Source organism: Mobula hypostoma, unplaced genomic scaffold (genome assembly GCF_963921235.1).
Source record: "Mobula hypostoma unplaced genomic scaffold, sMobHyp1.1 scaffold_179, whole genome shotgun sequence".
NCBI lineage: Eukaryota > Metazoa > Chordata > Chondrichthyes > Myliobatiformes > Myliobatidae > Mobula > Mobula hypostoma.
In genome coordinates, this window is record NW_026948267.1 from 59896 (window position 1) to 73319 (window position 13424).

Here is a 13424-nt window from a genome sequence, read left to right on the forward strand (position 1 = left end):
TCCCCCAACCACCCTCTCCCCCTCCCACCTCCCCCTCTTCCTCCTCCTCCCCCAACCACCCTCTCCCCCCTCTCCCCTTCCTCCTCCCCCAACCACCCTCTCCCCCTCCCACCTCCCCCTCTTCCTCCTCCCCCCCACAACCACCCTCTCCCCCCTCCCCCTCTTCCTCCTCCCCCCCACAACCACCCTCTCCCCCCCCTCCCCTTCCTCCTCCCCCAACCACCCTCTCCCCCTCCCACCTCCCCCTCTTCCTCCTCCTCCCCCAACCACCCTCTCCCCCCTCTCCCCCTTCCCCCCCTCCTCCCCCCCACAACCACCCTCTCCCCCTCCCCCCTCTTCCTCCTCCCCCCAACCACCCTCTCCCCCCTCTCCCCCTTCCCCCCCTCCTCCCCCCCACAACCACCCTCTCCCCCCTCTCCCCCTCCCCCCTCCCCCTCTTCCTCCTCCCCCCCACAACCACCCTCTCCCCCCTCTCCCCCTCCCCCCTCCCCCTCTTCCTCCTCCCCCCACAACCACCCTCTCCCCCTCCCCCTCTTCCTCCTCCCCCCAACCACCCTCTCCCCCCTCTCCCCCTTCCCCCCCTCCTCCCCCCCACAACCACCCTCTCCCCCCTCCCCCCTCCCCCTCTTCCTCCTCCCCCCCACAACCACCCTCTCCCCCCCCTCCCCTTCCTCCTCCCCCAACCACCCTCTCCCCCTCCCACCTCCCCCTCTTCCTCCTCCTCCCCCAACCACCCTCTCCCCCCTCTCCCCCTTCCCCCCCTCCTCCCCTTCCCTCTCCCCCCCTCCTCTCCCCCCTCCCCTCCCCCCTCTTCCTCCTCCCCCCAAACACCCTCTCCCCCTCCCCCCTCCCCCTCTTCCACCTCCCCCCAACCACCCTCTCCCCCCTCTTCCACCTCCCCCAACCACCCTCTCCCCCTCCCCCCTCTCCCTCTCCCTCTCCCTCCCCTCTCCCTCCCCTCTCCCTCTCCCTCCCCCTCTCCCTCTCCCCCTCCCCCTCTCCCCAACCCCTCTCCCCCCTCTCCCCTTCCCCTTCCCCCTCTCCCCTCCCCCTCTCCCCTCCCCCTCTCCCCTCCCCCTCTCCCCTCCCCTTTCCCCCTCCCCTTCCCCCCTCTCTCCCTCCCCCTCCCCCTCCCCCTCCCCCTTCCCCTCCCTCCCTCCCCTCTCTCCCTCCCCTCTCTCCCTCCCCTCTCTCCCCCCTCTCCCCCCCTCTCCCCCCTCCCTCTCCTGTCTCTGTGTCATCTTTTTATTAATTTAAAAAGTACGTAGGCGTATCAGTACATATGTACATACATACACATGTTTGTTATACATATAATAAACATTTATGGAGATCATACACAGTGTTCGAAAGGGATTGGACAGGCTAGATGCAGGAAGATTGTTCCCGACGTTGGGGAAGTCCAGAACGAGGGGTCACAGTTTGAGGATAAAGGGGAAGCCTTTTAGGACCGAGATGAGGAAAAACTTCTTCACACAGAGAGTGGTGAATCTGTGGAATTCTCTGCCACAGGAAACTGTTGAGGCCAGTTCATTGGCTATATTTAAGAGGGAGTTAGATATGGCCCTTGTGGCTAAAGGGATCAGGGGGTATGGAGGGAAGGCTGGTACAGGGTTCTGAGTTGCATGATCAGCCATGATCATACTGAATGGCGGTGCAGGCTCGAAGGGCCGAATGGCCTACTCCAGCGCCTATTTTCTATGTTTCTATTAATCTAATAGTATATAATAAAGAGTAAGATAATCTATTCTCCTCTTACTATTTCAGAAAAAAAATACAGAAGTAACTTTTATAATCTTAATATAGATTGAAAATGACCTCCACTATTCTCCATAAACAAAAATTAAAAAAAAAAAGAAAAAATAGGGACTGGGCTGCCTATACGGAGAGTAAAAGCAAGAAACTCACCCTCTCTCTCACCCCGTCTCTCCCCTCCTCACTCTCTCCCTCCCTGCTCGCTCCCGGTCTCTCCCACTCTCCCGCTCTCGCTCCCTCGCCCCTCCAGGAGGAGGTAGACATCCGCACCCTGCAGGCGAGGAACCGGAAGCTCTCCGAAGTCCTGGACCAGCGTCAGAGCATCGAGGACGAGCTGCGGGACCTCATCGAGAAGCTAGTGAAGAGGCAGGCCACCGACGACGCCACCCTCCTCATCCTTAACAGATACTGGTGTCAGGTACGGACCGAGGGGCTGCGCTCACTCCACACCGTCCCATCACACACTCCCGGGGCCGGACACAGAGTGAATCTCCCTTCGCACCGTCGCATCACACACTCCCGGGGTCAGACACAGAGTGAATCTCCCTCCACACCGTCCCATCACACACTCCCGGGGTCAGACACAGAGTGAATCTCCCTCCACACTATCCCATCACACACTCCCGGGGTCAGGCACAGAGTGAATCTCCCTCCACACTATCCCATCACACACTCCCGGGGTCAGACACAGAGAGTGAATCTCCCTCCACACCGTCCCATCACACACTCCCGGGGTCAGACACAGAGAGTGAATCTCCCTCCGCACCGTCCCATCACACACTCCCGGGGTCAGACACAGAGCGAATCTCCCTCCACACCGTCCCATCACACACTCCCGGGGTCAGACACAGAGTGAATGTCCCTCCACACCATCCCATCACACACTCCCGGGGTCAGACACAGAGTGAATGTCCCTCCGCACCGTCCCATCACACACTCCCGGGGTCAGACACAGAGTGAATCTCCCTCCACACCGTCCCATCACACACTCCCGGGGTCAGACACAGAGTGAATCTCCCTCCGCACCATCCCATCACACACTCCCGGGGTCAGACACAGAGTGAATCTCCCTCCACACCGTCCCATCACACACTCCCGGGGTCAGACACAGAGTGAATCTCCCTCCACACCGTCCCATCACACACTCCCGGGGTCAGACACGGGGTGAATCTCCCTCCACACCATCCCATCACATACTCCCGGGGTCAGACACAGAGTGAATCTCCCTCCACACCGTCCCGTCACACACTCCCGGGGTCAGACACAGAGTGAATCTCCCTCAGCACCGTCCCATCACATACTCCCGGGGTCAGACACAGAGTGAATCTCCCTCCACACCGTCCCATCACACACTCCCGGGGTCAGACACAGAGTGAATCTCCCTCCGCACCATCCCATCACACACTCCCGGGGTCAGACACAGAGTGAATCTCCCTCCACACCGTCCCATCACACACTCCCGGGGCCGGACACAGAGCGAATCTCCCTTCGCACCGTCGCATCACACACTCCCGGGGTCAGACACACAGAGTGAATCTCCCTCCACACCGTCCCATCACACACTCCCGGGGCCGGACACAGAGCGAATCTCCCTTCGCACCGTCGCATCACACACTCCCGGGGTCAGACACAGAGTGAATCTCCCTCCGCACCGTCCCATCACACACTCCCGGGGTCAGACACAGAGTGAATCTCCCTCCACACCGTCCCATCACACACTCCCGGGGTCAGACACAGAGTGAATCTCCCTCCGCACCGTCCCATCACACACTCCCAGGGTCAGACACAGAGTGAATCTCCCTTCGCACCGTCGCATCACACACTCCCGGGGCCGGACACAGAGCGAATCTCCCTCCACACCGTCCCATCACACACTCCCGGGGCCGGACACAGAGCGAATCTCCCTTCGCACCGTCGCATCACACACTCCCGGGGTCAGACACGGGGTGAATCTCCCTCCGCACCGTCCCATCACCCACTCCCGGGGTCAGACACAGAGTGAATCTCCCTCCACACCGTCCCATCACACACTCCCGGGGTCACACACAGAGTGAATCTCCCTCCGCACCGTCCCATCACACACTCCCGGGGTCAGACACAGAGTGAATCCCCCTCCACACCGTCCCATCACACACTCCCGGGGTCAGACACAGAGTGAATCTCCCTCCACACCGTCCCATCACACACTCCCGGGGTCAGACACAGAGTGAATCTCCCTCCGCACCGTCCCATCACACACTCCCGGGGTCAGACACAGAGTGAATCTCCCTCCACACCGTCCCATCACACACTCCCGGGGTCAGACACAGAGTGAATCTCCCTCCAGATCGTCCCATCACACACTCCCGGGGTCAGACACAGAGTGAAACTCCCTCCACACCGTCCCATCACACACTCCCGGGGTCAGACACAGAGTGAATCTCCCTCCGCACCGTCCCGTCACACACTCCCGGGGTCAGACACAGAGTGAAGCTCCCTCCACACCGTCTCATCACACACACCCGGGGTCAGACAGAGAGTGAATCTCCCTCCACACCGTCTCATCACACACACCCGGGGTCAGACAGAGAGTGAATCTCCCTCCACACCGTCCCATCACACACTCCCGGGGTCAGACACAGAGTGAATCTCCCTCCGCACCGTCCCATCACACACTCCCGGGGTCAGACACAGAGTGAATCTCCCTCCGCACCGTCCCATCACACACTCCCGGGGTCAGACACAGAGTGAATCTCCCTCCGCACCGTCCCATCACACACTCCCGGGGTCAGACACAGAGTGAAAATCCCTCCGCACCGTCCCATCACACACTCCCGGGGTCAGACACAGAGTGAATCTCCCTCCGCACCGTCCCATCACACACTCCCGGGGTCAGACACAGAGTGAATCTCCCTCCGCACCGTCCCATCACACACTCCCGGGGTCAGACACAGAGTGAATCTCCCTCCGCACCGTCCCATCACACACTCCCGGGGTCAGACACAGAGTGAATCTCCCTCCGCACCATCCCATCACACACTCCCGGGGTCAGACACAGAGTGAATCTCCCTCCGCACCGTCCCATCACACACTCCCGGGGTCACACACAGAGTGAATCTCCCTCCGCACCGTCCCATCACACACTCCCGGGGTCACAGAGCGAATCTCCCTCCACACCGTCCCATCACACACTCCCGGGGTCAGACACGGGGTGAATCTCCCTCCACACCGTCCCATCACACACTCCCGGGGTCAGACACAGAGTGAATCTCCCTCCGCACCGTCCCATCACACACTCCCGGGGTCAGACACAGAGTGAATCTCCCTCCGCACCGTCCCATCACACACTCCCGGGGTCAGACACAGAGTGAAAATCCCTCCGCACCGTCCCATCACACACTCCCGGGGTCAGACACAGAGTGAATCTCCCTCCGCACCGTCCCATCACACACTCCCGGGGTCAGACACAGAGTGAATCTCCCTCCGCACCGTCCCATCACACACTCCCGGGGTCAGACACAGAGTGAATCTCCCTCCGCACCGTCCCATCACACACTCCCGGGGTCAGACACAGAGTGAATCTCCCTCCGCACCATCCCATCACACACTCCCGGGGTCAGACACAGAGTGAATCTCCCTCCGCACCATCCCATCACACACTCCCGGGGTCAGACACAGAGTGAATCTCCCTCCCCACCGTCCCATCACACACTCCCGGGGTCAGACACAGAGTGAATCTCCCTCCACACCGTCCCATCACACACTCCCGGGGTCAGACACAGAGTGAATCTCCCTCCGCACCGTCCCATCACACACTCCCGGGGTCAGACACAGTGTGAATCTCCCTCCGCACCGTCCCATCACACATCTCCCGGGGTCAGACACAGAGTGAATCTCCCTCCGCACCGTCCCATCACACACTCCCGGGGTCAGACACAGAGTGAATCTCCCTCCGCACCGTCCCATCACACACTCCCGGGGTCAGACACAGAGTGAATCTCCCTCCGCACCGTCCCATCACACACTCCCGGGGTCAGACACAGAGTGAATCTCCCTCCGCACCGTCCCATCACACACTCCCGGGGTCAGACACAGTGTGAATCTCTCTCCACACCGTCCATCACACATTCCCGGGGTCAGACACGGAGTGAATCTCCCTCCGCACCGTCCCATCACACACTCCCGGGGTCAGACACACAGTCAATCTCCCCCCGCACCGTCCCATCACACACTCCCGGGGTCAGACACAGAGTGAATCTCCCTCCACACCGTCCCATCACACTCTCCCGGAGTCAGACACAGAGTGAATGTCCCTCCACACCGTCCCATCACACACTCCCGGGGTCAGACACAGAGTGAATCTCCCTCCGCACAGTCCCATCACACACTCCCGGGGTCGGACACAGAGTGAATCTCCCTGCACACCGTCCCATCACACACTGCCAGGGTCGGACACAGAGCGAATCTGCCTCCACACCGTCCCATCACACACTCCCGGGGTCAGATACGGAGTGAATGTCCCTCCACACCGTCCCATCACACACTCCCGGGGTCAGACACAGAGTGAATCTCCCTCCGCACCGTCCCATCACACACTCCCGGGGTCAGACACAGAGTGAATGTCCCTCCACACCGTCCCATCACACACTCCCGGGGTCAGACACAGGGTGAATCTCCCTCCGCACCGTCCCCTCTGATCCCCTGCCCCCTGCTGTGTCCCCTCAGTTCGACGAGAACCTCCGCATCATCCTGCAGCGCTGGGACGCGGAGCAGCAGCCCCGGGACGTCCCACCGGAGAAGAAGACCCCCTCCCAGTGCGATCCTGAGGCGGAGCCCGAGGGCGGGCAGGACGGCGAGCGCCGGGAGGACCGGGAGAGAGGTGGGGCTGGCCGGGGAAAGGCGGGAGGGGGAGGCGGACGGTGGGGGCGGCCGGGTGGGGGCGAAGGTGCGGGGGGATAGGTTGGAGAGGTGGGCCGGGTGGGAGGGAGAGTGGGGGAGCAGTCCGTCGTCTCACCTTCCCACCCCTTTCTCCCCTGGCAGCTCCGGGTGAGGCCACTCTGCCCTTCCTGGCCCTGCTGGCCAGCAGCACGGCGGAGGAGATGGAGCAGCAGCTGCAGGAGAGGGTGCGGCGGTCGGAGGAGGCGGTGGGCCGGGCGATGACGGCCGGCGAGAGGCTGCGGGAGCACGTGCAGGGGCTGGCCCAGCGAATGGGCCATGCCGGTGAGTCCAGGGCTCCTCTGTGTGGCGTGTCGGGACCCTCCCTCCCTCCCCGATTCCTCACTCGCTCGCAGCATCCCTTCCTTCCTCCCTAAATCCCTCCGTGATGCATCTCCCTCCCTCCTTCCTTCACTCCATTTCCTCCCCTTCTTCCCTCCCTTCCTCCCTCCTCCTTCCTTCCCTTTCCTCCCTCCTCCTTCCTTCCCTTTCCTCCCTCCTTCTCTCCCTTTCCTCCCTCCTTCTCTCCCTTTCCTCCCTCCTTCTCTCCCTTTCCTCCCTCCTTCTCTCCCTTTCATCCCTCCTTCTCTCCCTTCCTCCTTCCTGCCCTCCATTTCCTCCCCCTTCCTTCCCTCCCTTCATCCCCTCCCTTCCTTCCCTCCCTTCATCCCCTCCCTTCCTCCCTCCTCCTTCCTTCCCTTTCCTCCCTTCTCCTCTCCCTTCCTTCCCTTTCCTCCCTTCTCCTCTCCCTTCCTCCTTCCTTCCCTCCATTTCCTTCCTTCCTTCTCTCCCTTCCTCCCTCCTCCTTCCTGCCCTCCATTTCCTCCCCTCCCTTCCTTCCCTCCCTTCCCTCCCCTCCCTTCCTTCCCTCCCTTCATCCCCTCCCTTCCTTCCCTCCCTTCATCCCCTCCCTTCCTCCCTCCTCCTTCCTGCCCTTTCCTCCCTCCTCCTCTCCCTTCCTCCATTTCCTTCCTTCCTTCTCTCCCTTCCTTCCCTCCCTTCCTCCCTCCTCCTTCCTTCCCTTTCCTCCCTCCTCCTCTCCCTTCCTCCTTCCTGCCCTCCATTTCCTCCCTTCCTTCTCTCCCTTCCTTCCCTCCCTTCCTCCCTCCTCCTTCCTTCCCTTTCCTCCCTCCTCCTCTCCCTTCCTCCTTCCTTCCCTCCATTTCCTCCCTTCCTTCTCTCCCTTCCTCCCTCCTCCTTCCTTCCCTTTCATCCCTCCTTCTCTCCCTTCCTCCTTCCTGCCCTCCATTTCCTCCCCTCCCTTCCTTCCCTCCCTTCATCCCCTCCCTTCCTCCCTCCTCCTTCCTTCCCTTTCCTCCCTCCTTCTCTCCCTTCCTCCTTCCTGCCCTCCCTCCCTCCGCTCCCTTTTTCCTTCCTTCCCTCCCTCCCTCCCTCCTTCCTTCCTTCGTTCCCTCCCTCCTTCCCTTCTTCTCTCCCTCCCTCCCTCCCTTTCCTCCCCCTTCCCCCTCCTTCCCTCCTTCTCTCCTTTCCTCCTTCCTGCCCTCCTTCCCTCCACTCCCTTTTTCTTTACCTCTCTCCCTCTCTCCTCTCTCTCTTTCCCTCCATCCTATCCTTCCTCCTTCCTTCCTTCCCTCATTTTTTCTCTCTCTCCTCCCCTCCCTTTTTGCTTCCCTCCTTCCCTTGTTTCCTTCCCTTCTTCCGTTTCTTCCCTCCTTCCCTCTCTCCCCTCTTTCCTTCCTCCCCTCCCTCCTTCCCCCTTCCCTCCTTCCCGTCCTTACCCCTTCCTTCACCCCGCTTTCCCCTCCCTCCTCTTCCTTCTTCCTGCTCATCACACACCCTCCCGGTGCGCCCGTGTCTCACCCTTTCCCTCTCTCTCTGTCTCACTCTCTCACTCTCTCCGGGGCAGATCCCTCACAGCGGGAGGAGGCGCTGAGGGAGCTGAACTCGCTGCTGTCGCGTCAGAACCAGCGGCTGGTCGAGCTGACGCAGTTCCTGCAGGAGTGTCACGGCAAGATGTCGCAGGAGGTGAGGAGCCGGGCGGGGACGGGGAGCGGACGGAGACGGGGGGGGGGGTGTTTGATGGCAGAGGGTGTAAACTGTTCTCCCCACCCCACTCCTCCCTCGCTCTTCCCTCCTCCCCGCACTCGCCCTCCCAGTTTTCCGAGCTGCAGAACCGGATCGAGCAGGCAGACGACCGGGTGTCCGACATGCAAACGGCCATCGAGGATCTGCAGTGGGACACGGACAAGATCCGGAAACGGGAGCAGCGTCTGAACCGACACCTGGCGGAGGTCCTCGAGCGGGTGAGGGTCACACACACTCCCCAGGGTCAGACACAGAGTGAATCTCCCTTCGCACCGTCCCGTCACAGACTCCCGGGGTCAGATACAGAGTGAATCTCCCTCCGCACCGTCCCATCAGACACTCCCGGGGTCAGACACAGAATGAATCTCCCTCCGTACCGTCCGATCACACACTCCTGGGGTCAGACACAGAGTGAATCTCCCTCCACACCGTCCCGTCACACACTCCCGGGGTCAGACACAGAGTGACTCTCCCTCCCCACCGTCCCATCACACACTCCCGGGGTCAGACACAGAGTGAATCTCCCTCCACACCGTACCATCACACACTCCCGGGGTCAGACACAGAGTGAATCTCCCTCCACACCGTCCGATCACACACTCCCGGGGTCGGACACAGAGTGAATCTCCCTCCGCACCATCCCATCACACACTCCCGGGGTCAGACACAGAGTGAATCTCCCTCCGCACCGTCCCATCACACACTCCCGGGGTCAGACACAGAGTGAATCTCCCTCCGCACCGTCCCATCACACACTCCCGGGGTCAGACACAGAGTGAATCTCCCTCCACACCGTACCATCACACACTCCCGGGGTCAGACACAGAGTGAATCTCCCTCCGCACCGTCCCATCACACACTCCCGGGTTCGGACACAGAGTGAATCTCCCTCCGCACCGTCCCATCACACACTCCCGGGGTCAGACACAGAGTGAATCTCCCTCCGCACCGTCCCATCACACACTCCCGGGGTCAGACACAGAGTGAATCTCCCTCCGCACCGTCCCATCACACACTCCCGGGGTCGGACACAGAGTGAATCTCCCTCCACACCGTCCCATCACACACTCCCGGGGTCAGACACAGAGTGAATCTCCCTCCACACCGTCCCGTCACACACTCCCGGGGTCAGACACTGAGTGAATCTCCCTCCACACCGTCCCATCACACACTCCCGGGGTCAGACACAGAGTGAATCTCCCTCCGCACCGTCCCATCACACACTCCCGGGGTCAGACACAGAGTGAATCTCCCTCCGCACCGTCCCATCACACACTCCCGGGGTCAGACACAGAGTGAATCTCCCTCCGCACCGTCCCATCACACACTCCCGGGGTCAGACACAGAGTGAATCTCCCTCCGCACCGTCCCATCACACACTCCCGGGGTCAGACACACAGTGAATCTCCCTCCACACCGTCCCATCGCACACTCCCGGGGTCAGACAGAGTGAATCTCCCTCCGCACCGTCCCATCACACACTCCCGGAGTCAGACACAGGGTGAATCTCCCTCCACACCGTCCCATCACACACTCCCGGGGTCAGACACAGAGTGAATGTCCCTCCACACCGTCCCATCACACACTCCCGGGGTCAGACACAGAGTGAATCTCCCTCCACACTGTCCCATCACACACTCCCGGGGTCAGACACAGAGTGAATCTCCCTCCACACCGTCCCATCGCACACTCCCGGGGTCAGACACAGAGTGAATCTCCCTCCACACCGTCCCATCGCACACTCCCGGGGTCAGACACAGAGTGAATCTCTCTCCACACCGTCCCATCACACACTCCCGGGGTCAGACACAGAGTGAATCTCTCTCCGCACCGTCCCATCACACACTCCCGGGGTCAGACACAGAGTGAATCTCCCTCCACACCGTCCCATCACACACTCCCGGGGTCAGACACAAAGTGAATCTCCCTCCGCACCGTCCCATCACACACTCCCGGGGTCAGACACAGAGTGAATCTCCCTCCACACCGTCCCATCACACACTCCCGGGGTCAGACACAGAGTGAATCTCCCTCCGCACCGTCCCATCACACACTCCCGGGGTCGGACACAGAGTGAATCTCCCTCCACACCGTCCCATCACACACTCCCGGGGTCAGACACAGAGTGAATCTCCCTCCACACCGTCCCGTCACACACTCCCGGGGTCAGACACTGAGTGAATCTCCCTCCACACCGTCCCATCACACACTCCCGGGGTCAGACACAGAGTGAATCTCCCTCCGCACCGTCCCATCACACACTCCCGGGGTCAGACACAGAGTGAATCTCCCTCCGCACCGTCCCATCACACACTCCCGGGGTCAGACACAGAGTGAATCTCCCTCCGCACCGTCCCATCACACACTCCCGGGGTCAGACACAGAGTGAATCTCCCTCCGCACCGTCCCATCACACACTCCCGGGGTCAGACACACAGTGAATCTCCCTCCACACCGTCCCATCGCACACTCCCGGGGTCAGACAGAGTGAATCTCCCTCCGCACCGTCCCATCACACACTCCCGGAGTCAGACACAGGGTGAATCTCCCTCCACACCGTCCCATCACACACTCCCGGGGTCAGACACAGAGTGAATGTCCCTCCACACCGTCCCATCACACACTCCCGGGGTCAGACACAGAGTGAATCTCCCTCCACACCGTCCCATCACACACTCCCGGGGTCAGACACAGAGTGAATCTCCCTCCACACTGTCCCATCACACACTCCCGGGGTCAGACACAGAGTGAATCTCCCTCCACACCGTCCCATCGCACACTCCCGGGGTCAGACACAGAGTGAATCTCTCTCCACACCGTCCCATCACACACTCCCGGGGTCAGACACAGAGTGAATCTCTCTCCGCACCGTCCCATCACACACTCCCGGGGTCAGACACAGAGTGAATCTCCCTCCACACCGTCCCATCACACACTCCCGGGGTCAGACACAAAGTGAATCTCCCTCCGCACCGTCCCATCACACACTCCCGGGGTCAGACACAGAGTGAATCTCCCTCCACACCGTCCCATCACACACTCCCGGGGTCAGACACAAAGTGAATCTCCCTCCGCACCGTCCCATCACACACTCCCGGAGTCAGACAGAGTGAATCTCCCTCCGCACCGTCCCATCACACACTCCCGGGGTCAGACACAGAGTGAATCTCCCTCCACACCGTCCCATCACACACTCCCAGGGTCAGACACGGAGTGAATCTGCCTCCACACTGTCCCATCACACACTCCCGGGGTCAGACACAGAGTGAATCTCCCTCCGCACCGTCCCATCACACACTCCCGGGGTCAGACACAGAGCGAATCTCCCTCCACACCGTCCCATCACAGACTCCCGGGGTCAGACACAGAGTGATCTCCCTCCGCACCGTCCCATCACACACTCCCGGGGTCAGGCACAGAGTGATCTCCCTCCACACCGTCCCATCACACACTCCCGGGGTCAGACACAGAGTGAATCTCCCTCCGCACCGTCCCATCACATACTCCCGGGGTCAGACACAGAGTGATCTCCCTCCACACCGTCCCATCACACACTCCCGGGGTCAGACACAGAGTGAAACTCCCTCCACACCGTCCGATCACACACTCCCGGGGTCAGACACAGAGTGATCTCCCTCCACACCGTCCCATCACACACTCCCGGGGTCAGACACAGAGTGAATCTCCCTCCACACCGTCCCATCACACACTCCCCCGGGGTCAGACACAGAGTGAATCTCCCTCCACACCGTCCCATCACACACTCCCGGGGTCAGACACAGAGCGAATCTCCCTCCGCACCGTCCCGTCACACACTCCCGGGGTCAGACACAGAGCGAATCTCCCTCCGCACCGTCCCGTCACACACTCCCGGGGTCAGACACAGCGTGAATCTCCCTCCACACCGTCCCATCACACACTCCCGGGGTCAGACACAGAGCGAATCTCCCTCCGCACCGTCCCGTCACACACTCCCGGGGTCAGACACAGAGCGAATCTCCCTCCGCACCGTCCCATCACACACTCCCGGGGTCAGACACAGAGTGAATCTCCCTCCACACCGTCCCATCACACACTCCCGGGGTCAGACACAGAGTGAATCTCCCTCCACACCGTCCCATCACACACTCCCCCGGGGTCAGACACAGAGTGAATCTCCCTCCACACCGTCCCATCACACACTCCCGGGGTCAGACACAGAGTGAATCTCCCTCCGCACCGTCCCGTCACACACTCCCGGGGTCAGACACAGAGCGAATCTCCCTCCGCACCGTCCCGTCACACACTCCCGGGGTCAGACACAGAGTGAATCTCCCTCCACACCGTCCCATCACACACTCCCGGGGTCAGACACAGAGTGAATCTCCCTCCACACCGTCCCATCACACACTCCCGGGGTCAGACACAGAGTGAATCTCCCTCCACACCGTCCCATCACACACTCCCCCGGGGTCAGACACAGAGTGAATCTCCCTCCCCACCGTCCCATCACACACTCCCGGGGTCAGACACCGACTGAATCTCCCTCCACACTGTCCCGTCACACACTCCCGGGGTCAGACACAGAGTGAATCTCCCTCCACACCGTCCCATCACACACACCCGGGGTCAGACACAGAGCGAATCTCCCTCCACACTGTCCCATCACACACTCCCGGGGTCAGACACAGAGTGAATCTCCCTCCACCCCGTCCCATCACACACTCCCG

The 13424-nt window shown here is 61.3% G+C and overlaps 1 protein-coding gene across 2 annotated transcripts in view; it reads left to right on the top strand.

The window, feature by feature from the left end:
- Nucleotides 1–13424, top strand: part of LOC134342266 (E3 ubiquitin-protein ligase BRE1A-like) — a 68863-nt gene that overhangs the window by 10486 nt on the left and 44953 nt on the right. For both annotated transcript variants that reach the window (XM_063040232.1, XM_063040230.1), the window contains 5 exons: nt 2006–2173; nt 6460–6613; nt 6775–6954; nt 8537–8655; nt 8787–8933. In XM_063040232.1, coding sequence (XP_062896302.1) covers nt 2006–2173; nt 6460–6613; nt 6775–6954; nt 8537–8655; nt 8787–8933 — 768 coding nt within the window. The remainder of the gene's footprint in view (nt 1–2005; nt 2174–6459; nt 6614–6774; nt 6955–8536; nt 8656–8786; nt 8934–13424) is intronic.